Consider the following 18501-nt stretch of genomic DNA (forward strand, 5'->3'; position numbering starts at 1 on the left):
ATACTGAGAACACTTCAATTCTTTCTTAATGTACACACGGTCTATTCTGCTTGCATGACCTCCCTTATGATAAGTGTAGGCTTTACGACTACAATGTAGACCATAGGGGTCCACTAAATGAGCCTGCTGGACTAGACTATTGAGAAAATTTTCATCATATCTCAATCTTTTGTGACTACTGGAACGATCCACATTACTGGAGACACTATTGAAGTCACCACTCAAAATAAAGACCTTAGAAGTAAAACAATAGGGCTTAATATTTTGGAATAATTCCCTCCTCTCTTTCCTGGTTTGCTGGGCATAGATATTAATGACTCTATAATGTACAGTGTCCAGGGTAAAGTCCAGCATCAGGCAGCGGCCGGAGCAGAGCTCCAGGACTTTCTCCACTTGTACATCCATATTATTAAATAGAATTCCTACGCCATCATTTCGTTCCAGTCCAAAGGACCAGAATGATGGTCCGTGTCTCCAGTCTCTCTTGGCTGCGTACACCTGAGCATTGCTCTTCAGATAAGTCTCTTGTATAAAGATGATGTCAGATTTGTCGTCAGACAGACGCTGGAATATCGCCTGCCGCCTGCTCCTATTCTTCACACTGTTCACATTGATGGAGGTGATTTTCAGCATCATCCTGGTTACAGATCTTTCCTACTTTTTTTCCTTCTTCCACTGCTATGTCCCGTTACACCCCATCTTTTGGTGGACATTGGGGGGTCAGAGTCTTCATCCTGAGGTTCGTCGTCTGGGTTGCGTGAGGAGACTTGCTCCATCTCTGCTTCTTCTTCCTGGTCATCTTCTCCCAGCGCACAGTAACGTCCCCCCGTTATCGCCAGCACTGGAGACTCCGGTGATTTCTTTGCAGCAGTGATTTTTTTCCTCGAAGAATCATCTGTTTTACTTCTCCTTTTAACCGTCTGAAATCCCTCCTCATCGATACTAGTCGCTGCGGCTGGATCAGCTGGTTCTTTACTGGTCGCTGCGACTAGATCAGCTGGTTTTTTACTGGTCGCTGCAGCTGGATCAGCTGGTTCCTTACTGGTCGATGCAGCTGGATCAGCTGGTTCCTTAATGGTGTTGGGCAGATTTTTAGATGTTTTGGTGACAGAGTGACTGGATATTTTACTTTTAGCATGACCTCTATTTTCAGTGGCTGGTGACACTTCTGCAGCATCCACAGATGGGACATTCGTCCCTGGAGCAGGGTCTCTGGTACTTCGGCTTACATCATCGCTGGGGCTTCCAGGTTCTGGGGTTGTATCTACACATATGGAGACATCCTCCTGCTCTTCCTCCATGGCTTCTTTAAAGGTCTCCTCTTTATTATGTTCTGCATGTGGACACTCCCGGAATGTATGTCCAGGTCCTAAGCACAGGTTACAGATGACAGGTCCTGTACACTCGTCCTTCACATGCCCAAACTGACCACATAGTGAGCACTTAATACGGGAACAGTTGAACGCCAGGTGTCTGCCCCCACATCTATGGCACCGTCGCGGTTGACCAGGGTAGTAACATATGCCTCTCTCCGAGCCCAGGTAGAAGGAGTGCGGCAGATGTCTGGTCACTCCATTCTCCTGAACCAGCTGGATCTTGACAGAATATCCTCCATTCCAGATCTCCTCCTCATCATAGATCTTTGTTGGCAGTCTCTTCACCTCACAATATCTGCTCAACCAGTGCTGCAAATCTGCCAGAGCCACCACCTCAGACTGGAACAGGACGGTGGCGGTGACTACCTGGGGTTTAGTCAGCTGGATGACATGTAGATGCTCCCACATCGCGTGCTCCTTTGTATCGTTATAAATACTCCAGAACAAGTCTAGACTATATTGCAGCTTGAAACTGATGTCATAATTCCTGCTGGAGGGAACGTGGATCAGAGCGAACACCTCAGAAGCTTTAAACTTCATAAACTCCTTCAACAAAACTTTCCCAATGTAGAGTCTGGAAGGGATGTTTTCCTCTGGTCCTGAGTACCTGATTCTGACCGCGTTCCTCCTCTGAGGTGTGGGGTTAGTCGGTCTTGTGACGCTGGAGAACAGTCTCCTGTACTGAGGTCTGTCAGCAGGTGGGTCAGGACTGGACCTCTCCTCAGCTGATTGTACTGCAGATCCTCCTGTGTCTGCTCCTGATCGCTGTGTAACCTGCACTCCATTCACTGACACTGCGGACGGCTGAACCTCCAGCACAGGGTCTGCAATGTCCGCCTCAGCCTGTGCCGCTGGTTCATCAGATATCAGACTGTCAATCACCGCTGTGAGCGAGGTCTCACTTATAATGTCAGGACATGAGGCACTTTCTTGCTCACTCCCAGGAGTGCCACTCGCATTCACTACATCAGTACTGCACATAGAGTCTACTGCAGTTAACCCCTCGTCAGCTGGCACACATTTCTCTGCAGCTTTAGCAGCATTTGTGTTGGCTGATTGCACAGACCCCACACATGATGAGAGATGTGATCCTCCAGCCACTGCACACTCATATCTTCCAGGGTTTCCCTGCTCCACAATATTATACACAGTCTTATAGTCAGTGTCTTTTTTTGCAATGATATTTTTTCTCTTCACAGTTTGGGCTCTAGTCTCCCTTTTATTCTCCATTGCCCGGTTCTTTATTTTGGGCACTGTGCATGAGTCTTTCTGCAATCTCTCCTTCAATATCACCAGCTCACGTGTACAAACATCAAGACACTCACATTTCATCAGCTTTGCCTTTGGATCAGTCTCTTGGTTAATTTCAGTTCTCAATTTGCGAACTTGCATTTCCATTTTAAAGATATTTTTCTTTGTCATTTTTGTGCACAATTCACCAACATCATGAGATTCAGTTGACTCACCAGCCACCATTTCCAGATCTTCACCTCCACCATCTCCATGCTGCAGGTCAAACTCCAGACTCTGGGCTTTCCCAGGATCATCAGCCCAGGACCCCTCCCCTCCACCTGGGTCAGAAGCCATGCATAGTCCTAACAGGGAGCTCACAAGCACACGTCTATCCTCTCCTATGGACAAGAATATAACTACTATAATACTACCCCCTATGTATAAGAATATAACTACTATAATACTGCCCCCTATATACAAGAATATAACTACTATAATACTGCCCCCTATATACAAGAATATAACTACTATAATACTGCCCCTATATACAAGAATATAACTACTGTAATACTGCCCCTATATACAAGAATATAACTACTATAATACTGCCCCTATGTACAAAAATATAACTACTATAATACTTCCCCCTATATACAAGAATATAAGTACTATAATACTGCCTCCTATATACAAGAATATAACTACTATAATACTGCCCCCTATGTACAAGAATATAAGTACTATAATACTACCCCTATATACAAGAATATAACTACTATAATACTACCCCCTATGTATAAGAATATAACTACTATAATACTGCCTCCTATATACAAGAATATAACTACTATAATACTGCCCCTATGTACAAAAATAGAACTACTATAATACTGCCCCCTATATACAAGAATATAAGTACTATAATACTGCCTCCTATATACAAGAATATAACTACTATAATACTGCCCCCTATGTACAAGAATATAAGTACTATAATACTACCCCTATATACAAGAATATAACTACTATAATACTGCCCCCTATGTACAACAATATAACTACTATAATACTGCCTCCTATATACAAGAATATAACTACTATAATACTGCCCCTATGTACAAGAATATAACTACTATAATACTGCCCCCTATGTACAACAATATAACTACTATAATACTGCCTCCTATATACAAGAATATAACTACTATAATACTGCCCCTATGTACAAAAATAGAACTACTATAATACTGCCCCCTATATACAAGAATATAACTACTATAATATTGCCTCCTATATACAAGAATATAACTACTATAATACTGCCCCTATGTACAAAAATAGAACTACTATAATACTGCCCCCTATATACAAGAATATAAGTACTATAATACTGCCTCCTATATACAAGAATATAACTACTATAATACTGCCCCTATATACAAGAATATAATTACTATAATACTGCCCCCTATATACAAGAATATAACTACTATAATACTGCCCATATATACAAGAATATAACTACTATAACACTGCTCCTATATACAAGAATATAACTACTATAATACTGCTCCTATGTACAAGAATATAACTACTATTATACTGCCCCCTATATACAAGAATATAACTACTATAATACTGCTCCCTATATACAAGAATATAACTACTATAATACTGCCCCCTATATACAAGAATATAACTACTATAATACTGCCCCCTATATACAAGAATATAACTACTATAATACTGCCCCTATATACAAGAATATAACTACTATAATACTGCCCCCTATATACAAGAATATAACTACTATAATACTACCCCTATATACAAGAATATAACTACTATAATACTGCCCCCTATATACAAGAATATAACTACTATGATACTGTCCCTATATACAAGAATATAACTACTATAATACTGCCCCTATATACAAGAATATAACTACTATAATACTGCCCCCTATATACAAGAATATAACTACTATAATACTGCCCCTATATACAAGAATATAACTACTATAATACTGCCTCATATATACAAGAATATAACTACTATAATACCGCCCCCTTTATACAAGAATATAACTACTATAATACTGCCCCTATATACAAGAATATAACTACTATAATACTGCTCCTATATACAAGAATATAACTACTATAATACTGCTCCCTATATACAAGTATATAACTACTATAATACTGCCCCCTATATACAAGAATATAATTACTATAATACTACTCCTATATACAAGAATATAACTACAATAATACTGCCCCTATATACAAGAATATAACTACTATAATACTGCTCCTATATACAAGAATATAACTACTATAATACTGCTCCTATATACAAGAATATATCTACTATAATACTGCCCCTATTTACAAGAATATAACTACTATAATACTGCTCCTATATACAAGAATATATCTACTATAATACTGCTCCTATATACAAGAATATAACTACTATAATACTGCTCCTATATACAAGAATATATCTACTATAATACTGCTCCTATATACAAGAATATATCTACTATAATACTGCCCCTATATACAAGAATATAACTACTATAATACTGCTCCTATATACAAGAATATAACTACTATAATACTACCCCTATATACAAGAATATAACTACTATAATACTGCCCCCTATATACAAGAATATAACTACTATAATTATCTTTTTTATTTGAAAACTTGCAACAAAATATTACAATACCTTTGCAATACACTCATAACAGATAAAGAAAATAAACGTATGTCTCTTAATAACATCACAATCATTAAACAAACCATAATATATGAATATTGCTCCAGTATAGATTGCTTCAACTATTTTTCATGATATTATTCTAGACAGTATTACAGGAGAGTTCTTCTTTATTGGTGACCGGGCAGCATCGCGCACACCACAGAGGGTACACGGTCACCACATTTATGACATATAGTGAACCTCTATGATATAAACGGAGTTCGGGGTAGAAGTCTCCATACAGCAGCTGAGAGTTTCACTGTCCCACTAGATGTGGTGACTGCAGGGACACGGCAGGGATATTACTCTGTAGATAAGTCTCTTGTATAAAGAGGACATTGGTTTTGTTGTCAGACAGACGCTGGAATATCGCCCGCCGCCTGCTCCTATTCTTCACGCTGTTCACATTGATGGAGGTGATTTTCAGCCTCATCCTGGTTACATGTCTTTCCTACTTTTTTCCTTCTTCCACTGCTATGTCCTGTAACACCCCATCTTTTGGTGGACATTGGGGGGTCAGCATCTTCATCCTGAGGTTCGTCGCCTGGGATGTGTGAGGAGACTTGCTCCATCTCTGCTTCTTCTTCCTGTTCATCTTCCCCCAGCGCACAGTAACGTCCCCCAGTTATCGCCAGCACTAGAGACTCCGGTTATTTCTTTGCAGCAGTGATTTTTTTCCTAGAAGAATCATCTGTTTTACTTCTCCTTTTAACCGTCTGAAATCCCTCCTCATCGATACTGGTTGCTGCGGCTGGATCAGCTGGTTCCTTACTGGTCGCTGCGGCTAGATCAGCTGGTTTTTTACTGGCCGCTACGGCTGGATCAGCTGGTTCCTTACTGGTTGCTGCGGCTGGATCAGCTGGTTTTTTACTGGTCGCTGCGGCTGGATCAGCTGGTTTTTTATTGGTCGCTACGGCTGGATCAGCTGGTTTTTTATTGGTCACTGCAACTGGCTCAGCTGGTTCCTTACTGGTCGCTGCGGCTGGATCAGCTGGCTCCTTACTGGTGTTGGGCAGATGTTTAGATGTTTTGGTGACAGAGTGACTGGATATTTTACTTTTAGCATGACCTCTATTTTCAGTGGCTGGTGACACTTGTGCAGCATCCACAGATGGGACATTCGTCTCTGGAGCAGGGTCTCTGGTACTTCGGCTCACATCATCGCTGGGGCTTCCAGGTTCTGGGGTCTTATCTACACATATGGAGACATCCTCCTGCTCTTCCTCCATGGCTCCCTTAAAAGTCTCCTCTTTATTATGTTCTGCATGTGGACACTCCCGGAATGTATGTCCAGGTCCCAAGCACAGGTTACAGATGACAGGTCCTGTACAATCATCTTTCACATGCCCAAACTGACCACATAGTGAGCACTTAATACGGGAACAGTTGAATGCCAGGTGTCTGCCCCCACATCTATGGCACAGTCGCGGTTGACCAGGGTAGTAACATACGCCTCTCTCCGAGCCCAGGTAGAAGGAGTGCGGCAGATGTCTGGTCACTCCATTCTCCTGAACCAGCTGGATCTTGACAGAATATCCTCCATTCCAGATCTCCTCCTCATCATAGATCTTTGTTGGCAGTCTCTTCACCTCACAATATCTGCTCAACCAGTGCTGCAAATCTGCCAGAGCCACCACCTCAGACTGGAACAGGACGGTGGCAGTGACTACCTGGGGTTTAGTCAGCTGGATGACATGTAGATGCTCCCACATCGCATGCTCCTTTGTATCGTTATAAATACTCCAGAATAAATCTAGACTATATTGCAGCTTGAAACTGATGTCATAATTCCTGCTGGAGGGAACGTGGATCAGAGCGAACACCTCAGAAGCTTTAAACTTCATAAACTCCTTCAATAAAACTTTCCCAATGTAGAGTCTGGCGGGGAGGTTTTCCTCTGGTCCTGAGTACCTGATTCTGACCGCGTTCCTCCTCTGAGGTGTGGGGTTAGTTGGTTTTGTGACGCTGGAGAACAGTCTCCTGTACTGAGGTCTGTCAGCAGGTGGGTCAGGACTGGACCTCTCCTCAGCTGATTGTACTGCAGATCCTCCTGTATCTGCTCCTGATCGCTGTGTAACCTGCACTCCATTCACTGACACTGCGGACGGCTGAACCTCCAGAACAGGGTCTGCAATGTCCGCCTCAGCCTGTGCCGCTGGTTCATCAGATATCAGACTGTCAATTACCGCGCTGAGCGAGGTCTCACTTATAATATCAGGACATGAGGCACTTTCTTGCTCACTCCCAGGAGTGCCACTCGCGTTCACTTCATCAGTACTGCACATAGAGTCTACTGCAGTTAACCCCTCGTCAGCTAGCACACATTTCTCTGCAGCTTTAGCAGCATTTGTGTTGGCTGATTGCACAGACCCCACACATGATGAGAGATGTGATCCTCCAGCCACCGCACACTCATATCTTCCAGGGTTTCCCTGCTCCACAATATTATACACAGCATTATAGTCAGTGTCTTTTTTTGCAATGATATTTTTTCTCTTCACAGTTTGGGTTCTGCTCTCCCTTTTGTTCTCAATTGCCCGGTTCTTTATTTTGGGTACTGTGCATGATTCTTTCTGCAATCTCTCCTTCAATATCACCAGCTCACGTGTGCAAACATCCAGACACTCACATTTCATCAGCTTTGCCTTTGGATCAGTCTCTTGGTTAATTTCAGTTCTCAATTTGCGAACTTGCATTTCCATTTTAAAGATATTTTTCTTTGTCATTTTTGTGCACAATTCACCAACATCATGAGATTCAGTTGACTCACCAGCCACCATTTCCAGATCATCACCTCCACCATCTCCATGCTGCAGGCCAAACTCCAGACTCTGGGCTTTCCCAGGATCATCAGCCCAGGACCCCTCCCCTCCACCTGGGTCAGAAGCCATGCATAGTCCTAACAGGGAGCTCACAAGCACACGTCTATCCTCTCCTATGGACAAGAATATAACTACTATAATACTGCTCCTATATACAAGAATATATCTACTATAATACTGCCCCTATATACAAGAATATAACTACTATAATACTGCTCCTATATACAAGAATATATCTACTATAATACTGCTCCTATATACAAGAATATAACTACTATAATACTGCTCCTATATACAAGAATATATCTACTATAATACTGCTCCTATATACAAGAATATATCTACTATAATACTGCCCCTATATACAAGAATATAACTACTATAATACTGCTCCTATATACAAGAATATAACTACTATAATACTACCCCTATATACAAGAATATAACTACTATAATACTGCCCCCTATATACAAGAATATAACTACTATAATACTGCCCCCTATATACAAGAATATAACTACTATAATACTGCCTACTATATACAAGAATATAACTGCTATAATAATGCTCCTATATACAAGAATATAACTACTATAATACTGCCCCTATATACAAGAATATAACTACTATAATACTGCCCTATATACAAGAATATAACTACTATAATACTGCTCCTATATACAAGAATATAACTACTATAATACTGCTCCTATATACAAGAATATAACTACTATAATACTGCTCCTATATACAAGAATATAACTACTATAATACTGCTGCTATATACAAGAATATAACTACTATAATACTGCTCCTATATACAAGAATATAACTACTATATTACTGCTCCCTATATACAAGAATATAACTACTATAATACTGCTCCTATATACAAGAATATAACTACTATAATACTGCCCCCTATATACAAGAATATAACGACTATAATACTGCCTCATATATACAAGAATATAACTACTATAATACTGCTCCCTATATACAAGACTATAACTACTATAATACTGCTCCTATATACAAGAATATAACTACTATAATACTGCTCCTATATACAAGAATATATCTACTATAATACTGCCCCTATATACAAGAATATAACTACTATAATACTGCTCCTATATACAACAATCTATATCTACTATAATACTGCTCCTATATACAAGAATATAACTACTATAATACTGCTCCTATATACAAGAATATATCTACTATAATACTGCTCCTATATACAAGAATATATCTACTATAATACTGCCCCTATATACAAGAATATAACTACTATAATACTGCTCCTACATACAAGAATATAACTACTATAATACTACCCCTATATACAAGAATATAACTACTATAATACTGCCCCCTATATACAAGAATATAACAACTATAATACTGCCCCTATATACAAGAATATAACTACTATAATACTGCCTACTATATACAAGACTATAACTGCTATAATAATGCTCCTATATACAAGAATATAACTACTATAATACTGCCCCTATATACAAGAATATAACTACTATAATACTGCCCTATATACAAGAATATAACTACTATAATACTGCTCCTATATACAAGAATATAACTACTATAATACTGCTCCTATATACAAGAATATAACTACTATAATACTGCTCCTATATACAAGAATATAACTACTATAATACTGCTCCCTATATACAAGAATATAACTACTATAATACTGCTCCTATACACAAGAATATAACTACTATAATACTGCTGCTATATACAAGAATATAACTACTATAATACTGCTCCTATATACAAGAATATAACTACTATAATACTGCTCCCCATATACAAGAATATAACTACTATAATACTGCTCCTATATACAAGAATATAACTACTATAATACTGCCCCCTATATACAAGAATATAACGACTATAATACTGCCTCATATATACAAGAATATAACTACTATAATACTGCTCCCTATATACAAGACTATATATAACTACTATAATACTGCTCCTATATACAAGAATATAACTACTATAATACTGCTCCTATATACAAGAATATATCTACTATAATACTGCCCCTATATACAAGAATATAACTACTATAATACTGCTCCTATATACAAGAATATATCTACTATAATACTGCTCCTATATACAAGAATATAACTACTATAATACTGCTCCTATATACAAGAATATATCTACTATAATACTGCTCCTATATACAAGAATATATCTACTATAATACTGCCCCTATATACAAGAATATAACTACTATAATACTGCTCCTATATACAAGAATATAACTACTATAATACTACCCCTATATACAAGAATATAACTACTATAATACTACCCCCTATATACAAGAATATAACTACTATAATACTGCCCCCTATATACAAGAATATAACTACTATAATACTGCCTACTATATACAAGAATATAACTGCTATAATAATGCTCCTATATACAAGAATATAACTACTATAATACTGCCCCTATATACAAGAATATAACTACTATAATACTGCCCTATATACAAGAATATAACTACTATAATACTGCTCCTATATACAAGAATATAACTACTATAATACTGCTCCTATATACAAGAATATAACTACTATAATACTGCTCCTATATACAAGAATATAACTACTATAATACTGCTCCCTATATACAAGAATATAACTACTATAATACTGCTCCTATATACAAGAATATAACTACTATAATACTGCTGCTATATACAAGAATATAACTACTATAATACTGCTCCTATATACAAGAATATAACTACTATAATACTGCTCCCTATATACAAGAATATAACTACTATAATACTGCCTACTATATACAAGAATATAACTGCTATAATAATGCTCCTATATACAAGAATATAACTACTATAATACTGCCCCTATATACAAGAATATAACTACTATAATACTGCCCTATATACAAGAATATAACTACTATAATACTGCTCCTATATACAAGAATATAACTACTATAATACTGCTCCCTATATACAAGAATATAACTACTATAATACTGCTCCTATATACAAGAATATAACTACTATAATACTGCTGCTATATACAAGAATATAACTACTATAATACTGCTCCCTATATACAAGAATATAACTACTATAATACTGCTCCTATATACAAGAATATAACTACTATAATACTGCCCCTTATATACAAGAATATAACTACTATAATACTGCCTCATATATACAAGAATATAACTACTATAATACTGCTCCCTATATACAAGAATATAACTACTATAATACTGCCTCATATATACAAGAATATAACTACTATAATACTGCTCCCTATATACAAGAATATAACTACTATAAGGCTGGGTTCACACGTGGCGGAATTTCACTTAAATTCCGCTGTGGACACTCCGCAGCGTTAATTCGCAGCGGAGCCGTTTCTCCATTGACTTCCACTTTAATTTAGCAGTGTTCGTTTAGACGATGCGTAACATTCCGCTGCGGAGCATAGGCTGCGGAGCGGAATTTGGTGTCCGCAGCATGCTCTGTCTGTTGCGGAGCAGTGGCGGACTCATGGCGGAATTTCTCCATTGACTTCAATGGAGATTCTAATTTCCGCAATGAAGTCCGCAGCTGTCATGCACATGTTATGTGTGCTGCGGATGCGTCTTGCTTTTTTAACTTGACATTTCTTCATTCTGGCTGGACCTATGTATTTCTAGGTCTACAGCCAGACTGAGGAAGTCAATGGGGCTCCCGTAATGACGGGAGCGTTGCTAGGAGACATCTGTAAATAGTCACTGTCCAGGGTGCTGAAAGAGTTAAGCGATCGGCAGTAACTGTTTCTGCACCCGGGACAGTGACTACCGATCCCAATATACAGCAACCTGTAAAAAAATAGAAGTTCATACTTACCGACGACTCCCTGCTTCTGTCTCCAGTCCGGCCTCCCAGGATGACGTTTCAGTTTAAGTGACGGCTGCAGCCAATCACAGGCCAAGCACAGGCTGCAGCGGTCACATGGACTGCCGCGTCATCCAGGGAGGTCGGGCTGGATGCCGAAAGAGGGACGCGTCACCAAGACAACGGCCGGTAAGTATGAAATTCGTTTACTTTCACTAGGGAAAGTGCTGTCCCTTCTCTCTATCCTGCACTGATAGGGAGAAGGGAAGCACTTTTCCCGCAGTCCGCAGCAGCTAGTCCGCATCAATTTTCTGCACATTTTGGGCAGATCCGCAGCCGTAATCCGCAACCCGGATTAGGTGCGGCATTGATGCGGACAGTTGCGGAGGAAATCCGCCACGTGTGGCCATGCCCTACTACTGTCCCCTATATACAAGAATATAACTACTATAATACTGCCTCCTATATACAAGAATATAACTACTATAATACTTCCCCTATACACAAGAATATAACTACTATAATACTGCCCCTATATACAAGAGTATAACTACTATAATACTGCCCCCTATATACAAGAATATAACTACTATAATTCTGCCCCTATATACAAGAATATAACTACTATAATACAGCCCCCTATATACAAGAATATAACTACTATAATACTGCCCCTATATACAAGAATATAACTACTATAATACTGCCTCCTATAGACAAGAATATAACTACTATAATTCTGCCCCTATATACAAGAATATAGCTACTATAATACTGTCCCCTATATGCAAGACCATGTTTTACTAGATTTTAGCTTTATTGCCTTTCAGTTGTATATATTTTTGGGTCTGTTAATTTATACAAATGTGGATTGTATTTGCAGCACTAAACACCTGTGAATCTGGTCAGAATGGATGCTCCAACAACGCGACGTGCACACCCGTTGGAGGAACGTATACTTGTCAATGCCTTGCTGGATATGTTGAGACTAGTCCAAGTGTCCCGGGGATCATATGTGGTACGGCAGAGCCTCGGCACCTGTGATGTATTAAATATATAGAATATAGTGATTTGTTATTACTTGATTGACCAGAAATCTTCCCGTGTAATCTTTCAAGTATTAATAATACACATGGCGCCATCAAGCTGACCAGAACCCTACTCTGTACTGACAAAGAGCACCAACTCCGAAACAGTGCTGTCTACAGATGCGGGTTTCCCGTTTGACTGATAATCTGCGTCATATTTCAAGGCTCTGTAAAGGGCCGAACATTGACTCACAGAATACTTACCTATAGGTGGCACCAGAGAAAACATTTTTTCCCCCCTTGAAGTGAGATATTTTGCATACTTAGATATTTTCATTTTGGTTTTTCAAATTTGAGATATAGACCATTCATAGAAAATACCCAAATTTTTGTTTTGAGAAGATAGAAGACAATACCAGGAAAAAAAACTCCTTAATATATTTTTCTGTCCGTTCGCCACTTATTGAAAACTACGCCAGCTAGGCTCTGGTGTAGGTTTCCGCTATAATTTATGCCATTTCTGGCGTAAATTATAGTAAACGTGTTGGGCCATGGGTTGCTCCACCCCTCATGCTCATGCCCCACCTCTCATACTAAGCTCCGCCCATTTTTTTTAGAAAAGTAGCGGGTTCAGCAACTTTTGTGCCATTTACAACTTTTCTATGCTTAGAAAAGTTTATCAATTCTCCCACTCGTATTGAATTCAAAAAGTCTTTCTGTCCTTTTCCCATTTTCTATGAAAAATATTCTAAACAATAAAAAAATTATACATGATTAGTATTGACGCGCACGTATTGATCCAAACTATTAAAATATAAAACATAAAAAAATGAAGGAATTGCTTTGGTTTGGTCACGCTGCCTCACCCCTAAAAAATATAAAATAAAAAGTACTAAAAAATGTCGTATGGACCCCAAAATGGTACAAATTACAGCTCGCGTTAAAAAAAACAAACAAAAAAACCGCATACCGCTTTATTGACGGAAAGATAAAAAAGTTATGGCTCTCAGAATATGGCGACACAATTTTTTTTTTTATAACAAAGACGTAATTGCTGTTTATTTTTCATTCCACCCACAAAGAAATGTTTGTCAATAAATATAGCAACTCCTTCTGCAAAAAGGAAGCCCTCATACGGCTATGTCAATGGAAAAATAAATAAGCACTTGAATTGCCTGGATGAAAAAACGAAAATTAAAAAATTAAAACTAGCTGCGGCGCCGAGGGGTTAAAGAGAAGCGTCACTTTTTTCTACAGTGTAAAAAACTCCCATAAAGTAAATAATACATATGGAGCACTGAGAAATGACTGCACAGGGCTGTATTACAAAGTGGACTTCATCAGGACTGTAAACATCAGACCTCCCAGAATGCCGGGCACAGGACCGGCCTTAGGATAGATGGCGCCCTGTGCAAAATTTTATTTTGCCACCCCACCCCCATCATAAAAGAAATGCCCCATAAAAAATTTAATGCCCCCCTGCGGCACATGCCTCTTCATGTCGCGGGCCTCCTAGCAGCCGTTAAGGCCGATACAGCAATAGTTACGCAGAGAGCAGCAAAGTAGTGCCCGGGGGGAAAGGCAGCTGCGGAGTCGCCGGGCCTGAGCGCTTCAGAAACACAAGCAGGCAAAGGGAGCCAGTGCAGCGCCCCGTTCCACCCGCTGGAGTGATGCGCCCTGTGCGATGGCACAGGTCGCACACCCCAATGGCCGGTCCTGGCCCTGCACTGCTTTACATTGTGGGCAGGCAGACGGCATTGAGTGAAAAAATAACCAATGATTTCAAAGTTAACCACAAGTGTTGGACTTTAAACAATAAGTAATTACTATTCATTAATAAAAGGGGCGGAGCTGTGACAACCTTATTATTTTTTTTCTTATTAGTATTGATAGGAATGGACATTTGTATCTCATGTTGGTCTATATTTTATGTTTTCTTTGTGTAGATATAGACGAGTGCGCCACAGCAAACACAAGCACATGCTCACAGTTGGCAAACTGTACCAACACTGTTGGGAGTTACGAATGTCAGTGCATACCAGGAACTCAAGATCAAAACTCTACCAACCCCGGCCGGGACTGTGTGGGTGAGTGCAGTCCGATCGACACTTCAGTACAAAATAAATATTGATTGTATTTTCTCCCAAACTTTCCTGTTATTATTGTAGAAGACTAAGAAAATAACTTGGGTGGAGCAATCCTCAGGACTATCAGTCCTTAAAGGAAAGCTCCACTTTTATTTTACAGTATAAATAACTTCTATGAGTTATTAAATGTGTAATCCGCAATGAGAAATGACTGCGCCGGGCTCTATGACAGAGCTATAGTGTCGTCGATTTTTCTTCGCTTACACCGAATAATTACAAGTGACTACCAGAGAGGCACACAGGGGTCTGATAATATGTAAATGAAGACATGTCGCTAAGGAGAATATATTGCAAAACTCCTTCCCCTTCATGCTCAACCGAATGGGCAAAGTGGAGTTGAACTTTAAATAATATGTTATTACTAGTCATTAATATTTGTGAAAGGGGCGGAGCTGTGACAACCTTACATCTTTTCTTATTGGTATTGGAAACACTGCCGGTTTTATCTCATGTTGGTCTTTATTTTATTCTTTTTCTGTGCAGATATAGACGAGTGCGCCCCGACATACAATAACTTATGCTCCAAGCTGGCGTCTTGTACCAACACTAATGGGAGTTACACATGTCAGTGCTATCCAGAAAATCAGGATCTTAACCCCTCCAATGCCGGACAGGATTGTTTCGGTAAGTGCAGCTTGGCGTCTCTGTATTTTCGGGACTTCAGGCTTTATACTGAGAAGCTGGTGTAACCCTAAACGCTAATTTCTGCGTAAAGCCCATTTCATTAGTCTGTGTCATCCACCTTGTGATCTCAAATCCTATATCTGCCCCTCCCCTATAGATTATATATCCTAAAATGTATATGGGTAGGAAAGAGGCAGATTAATGTATGAGCGGTGGTCACCCAGCTTTCCATGACCCCGAAGGGCTAATCTTCCCCTTTATACAATAATATAGTTGGTGGGATATAGTCCTATAATAACAGCGAATTTGGTATTCAGTAGTCTGGGAAGGTTGGGTTGACTTCTCCTGTGGCTATATTGGTTGTCACCCACCTTTTACTGAAACAGGTATACATTTTTAAAGGGGTTCTCCATCAATATATAAAAAAGTATAAAGTAGCCTTCAACAGCCTTAAAGCGACCCCCTGTCCCCAAAAATAAATAAACGAATCATAGTAGAATGATTTTCAACTTCGCTCTCCGTTGCCTTGTTCTCGGTCCCCGTAGTCTTCCATTCAAGATGGCCACCACTTTCCCAGACTTGCATAGGGAGCGTAGTCTGAGTCTTAGACACGCCCCCTCCTTCACTGCCCTCTAAATTTTCATCAGCGCTGGTCCATCATAGGCCAGTGAGGAGGTGGCGTGTCTCAGATTTGCAGACTACGCTCCCTATTTAAGTCTGAGACAGAGGTGGCCATCTTGGATGGAAGACAGCGGGGATCGGGAAAGAGGCAACAGAGAGAGAAGTTAAAAATCCTAATACTATACCTTGTTTTTTTTGTGGGGACTGGAGGGTCGCTTTAAACAGTAAAATAATAACGTTCACAATGATGAAGTAGAAAAAACGCTCAGAAATTAACCTGTGGTGCATTTTTTTAATCCGCCGCATGGGAATTGTATTTGCGCAATTGCTGCATTGTTGTTTCGGGTTTTGCCCATTGAATTTGCGGCGGAAAAACCGTGATTCAGCTGCAAAAATCGCAACTCGGAAGAAAAAAAAATCTTATACTTACCCAGAATTCTGTGCTTCTTCGTCCAGGCCGGCCTCCTGGGATGACGTTCCATCCCGTGTGTTCTGCAGCCAATCACAGGCTGCAGCGATCACATGAGATGATACGTCATCTCAGGAGACCAAGCTGAGGGACGGCAAAGGGACGCGTCACCATGGTTACGAGTAACTATGAAAAGTTTTTTTTTCACCACAATTTGGTACGTTTTTTGGCCGTAATTCCCTGCGGCGATGAGGGCGGGTACACTGTGTGCTTTTACGCAACGTATCCACCCTGTGTGAACATAGCCTAAGCAATAAAGTGACCAGGGGGGGCTTCTAATTTCTGGGGAAAATACTGTTCAATTATAAAATATTGTAAGCAGAGGGGTGAGCGAGCGCAGACCTCGGAATTAAAGGGGCCACAACCCTAATTATACCTTTCCTTGGCTAATAATAGTCCACCCTTCCAGTTTTGGGCATGCTCTAGAATGCTCAGATACTGCACAGGATGTATCAAACCTTCAGGCAAAGATCTTATAATTAGTGATAATTATGGGTCTGCCGTGACCTTTAACCTCTATGGAAATTTCCGAGACTATTTTAAGCCGTACAATTATTAACGGTTTATCTGATTTACTATTGAAACCTGCAGACAAAAGGCATTCACGTCAAAGGCGGGCCCTTTCATTCTTGTTTTTTGGAATAAACAAGCCATTATGTACCTATGGCCATTGTGAGCAAAATGGATGCTGGGCTTCACCATAAGGTGGAGGTGTTGCCCATAGCAACCAATCAAATCACTGCTTTCATTTTATAACCTGTGCTAGGAAAATGAAAGCTGGGATCTGATTGGTTAACAAATCCCACCCACACATTGAAAGATTTCTTTGCAGATTTTAAAATTTGCAGCAGTTCAATTTGTGCTGTGCAATGGTTGCGGATTTGTTGCAGAGTTTCACCAAACGAAAATCCACAACAATTGGCAAATGTTGCGGGTTTTTTTGCTAGAGTTTATCTGCCGCAGAAATCCCAACTAGAAAAAAAAACATTTTCCAATTTTTTAAATAAAAACAAAAAACATACTCACCTCCCCTGGTGTTCCCATAGCTACGTGTCCCTGCTCCCATTGGTTAATCTCTGTTGAGTCGGCCTCAGGGGCTGATGTTTTGTTTCATGTGACCCGGCAGCCAATCATAGGCTGTAATGTCATATTGGACGACCCGTGTGAACGTCCCTTTATATTTCGCTGTTAATAAAATGGGGCTGGACAGTGGCTCGGCCTATGACACTATATGCAGAACCTGGCAAGATGCCCACAGACCCTACAAATGTACCCACCACAGGTAAAGTATGACATGTCTACAGTCAGGGCAGCATTCATGTTACCCATCTGGGCTGGGGTCTGCTGAAGTCACACAGTTTCGCTTCCACCCTGTGACATAGCAGCATGAGGCGCACAGAACCTCGTGCCTCAATTATGTTACCTCTATTAAATGGCAGACTGGATTTCACGGGTGTTGATAAAAACTTAAGTGAC

General features: G+C 39.7%; 1 protein-coding gene across 1 annotated transcript in view; it reads left to right on the forward strand.

Moving 5' to 3' along the window:
• Positions 1–18501, forward strand: part of LOC142741915 (uncharacterized) — a 59033-nt gene that overhangs the window by 33291 nt on the left and 7241 nt on the right. The window contains exons 6-8 of the mRNA XM_075851237.1: positions 13020–13176; positions 15049–15251; positions 15795–15935. Of these exons, the coding sequence (XP_075707352.1) occupies positions 13020–13176; positions 15049–15251; positions 15795–15935 (501 nt within the window). The remainder of the gene's footprint in view (positions 1–13019; positions 13177–15048; positions 15252–15794; positions 15936–18501) is intronic.

Source organism: Rhinoderma darwinii, chromosome 2 (genome assembly GCF_050947455.1).
Source record: "Rhinoderma darwinii isolate aRhiDar2 chromosome 2, aRhiDar2.hap1, whole genome shotgun sequence".
NCBI lineage: Eukaryota > Metazoa > Chordata > Amphibia > Anura > Rhinodermatidae > Rhinoderma > Rhinoderma darwinii.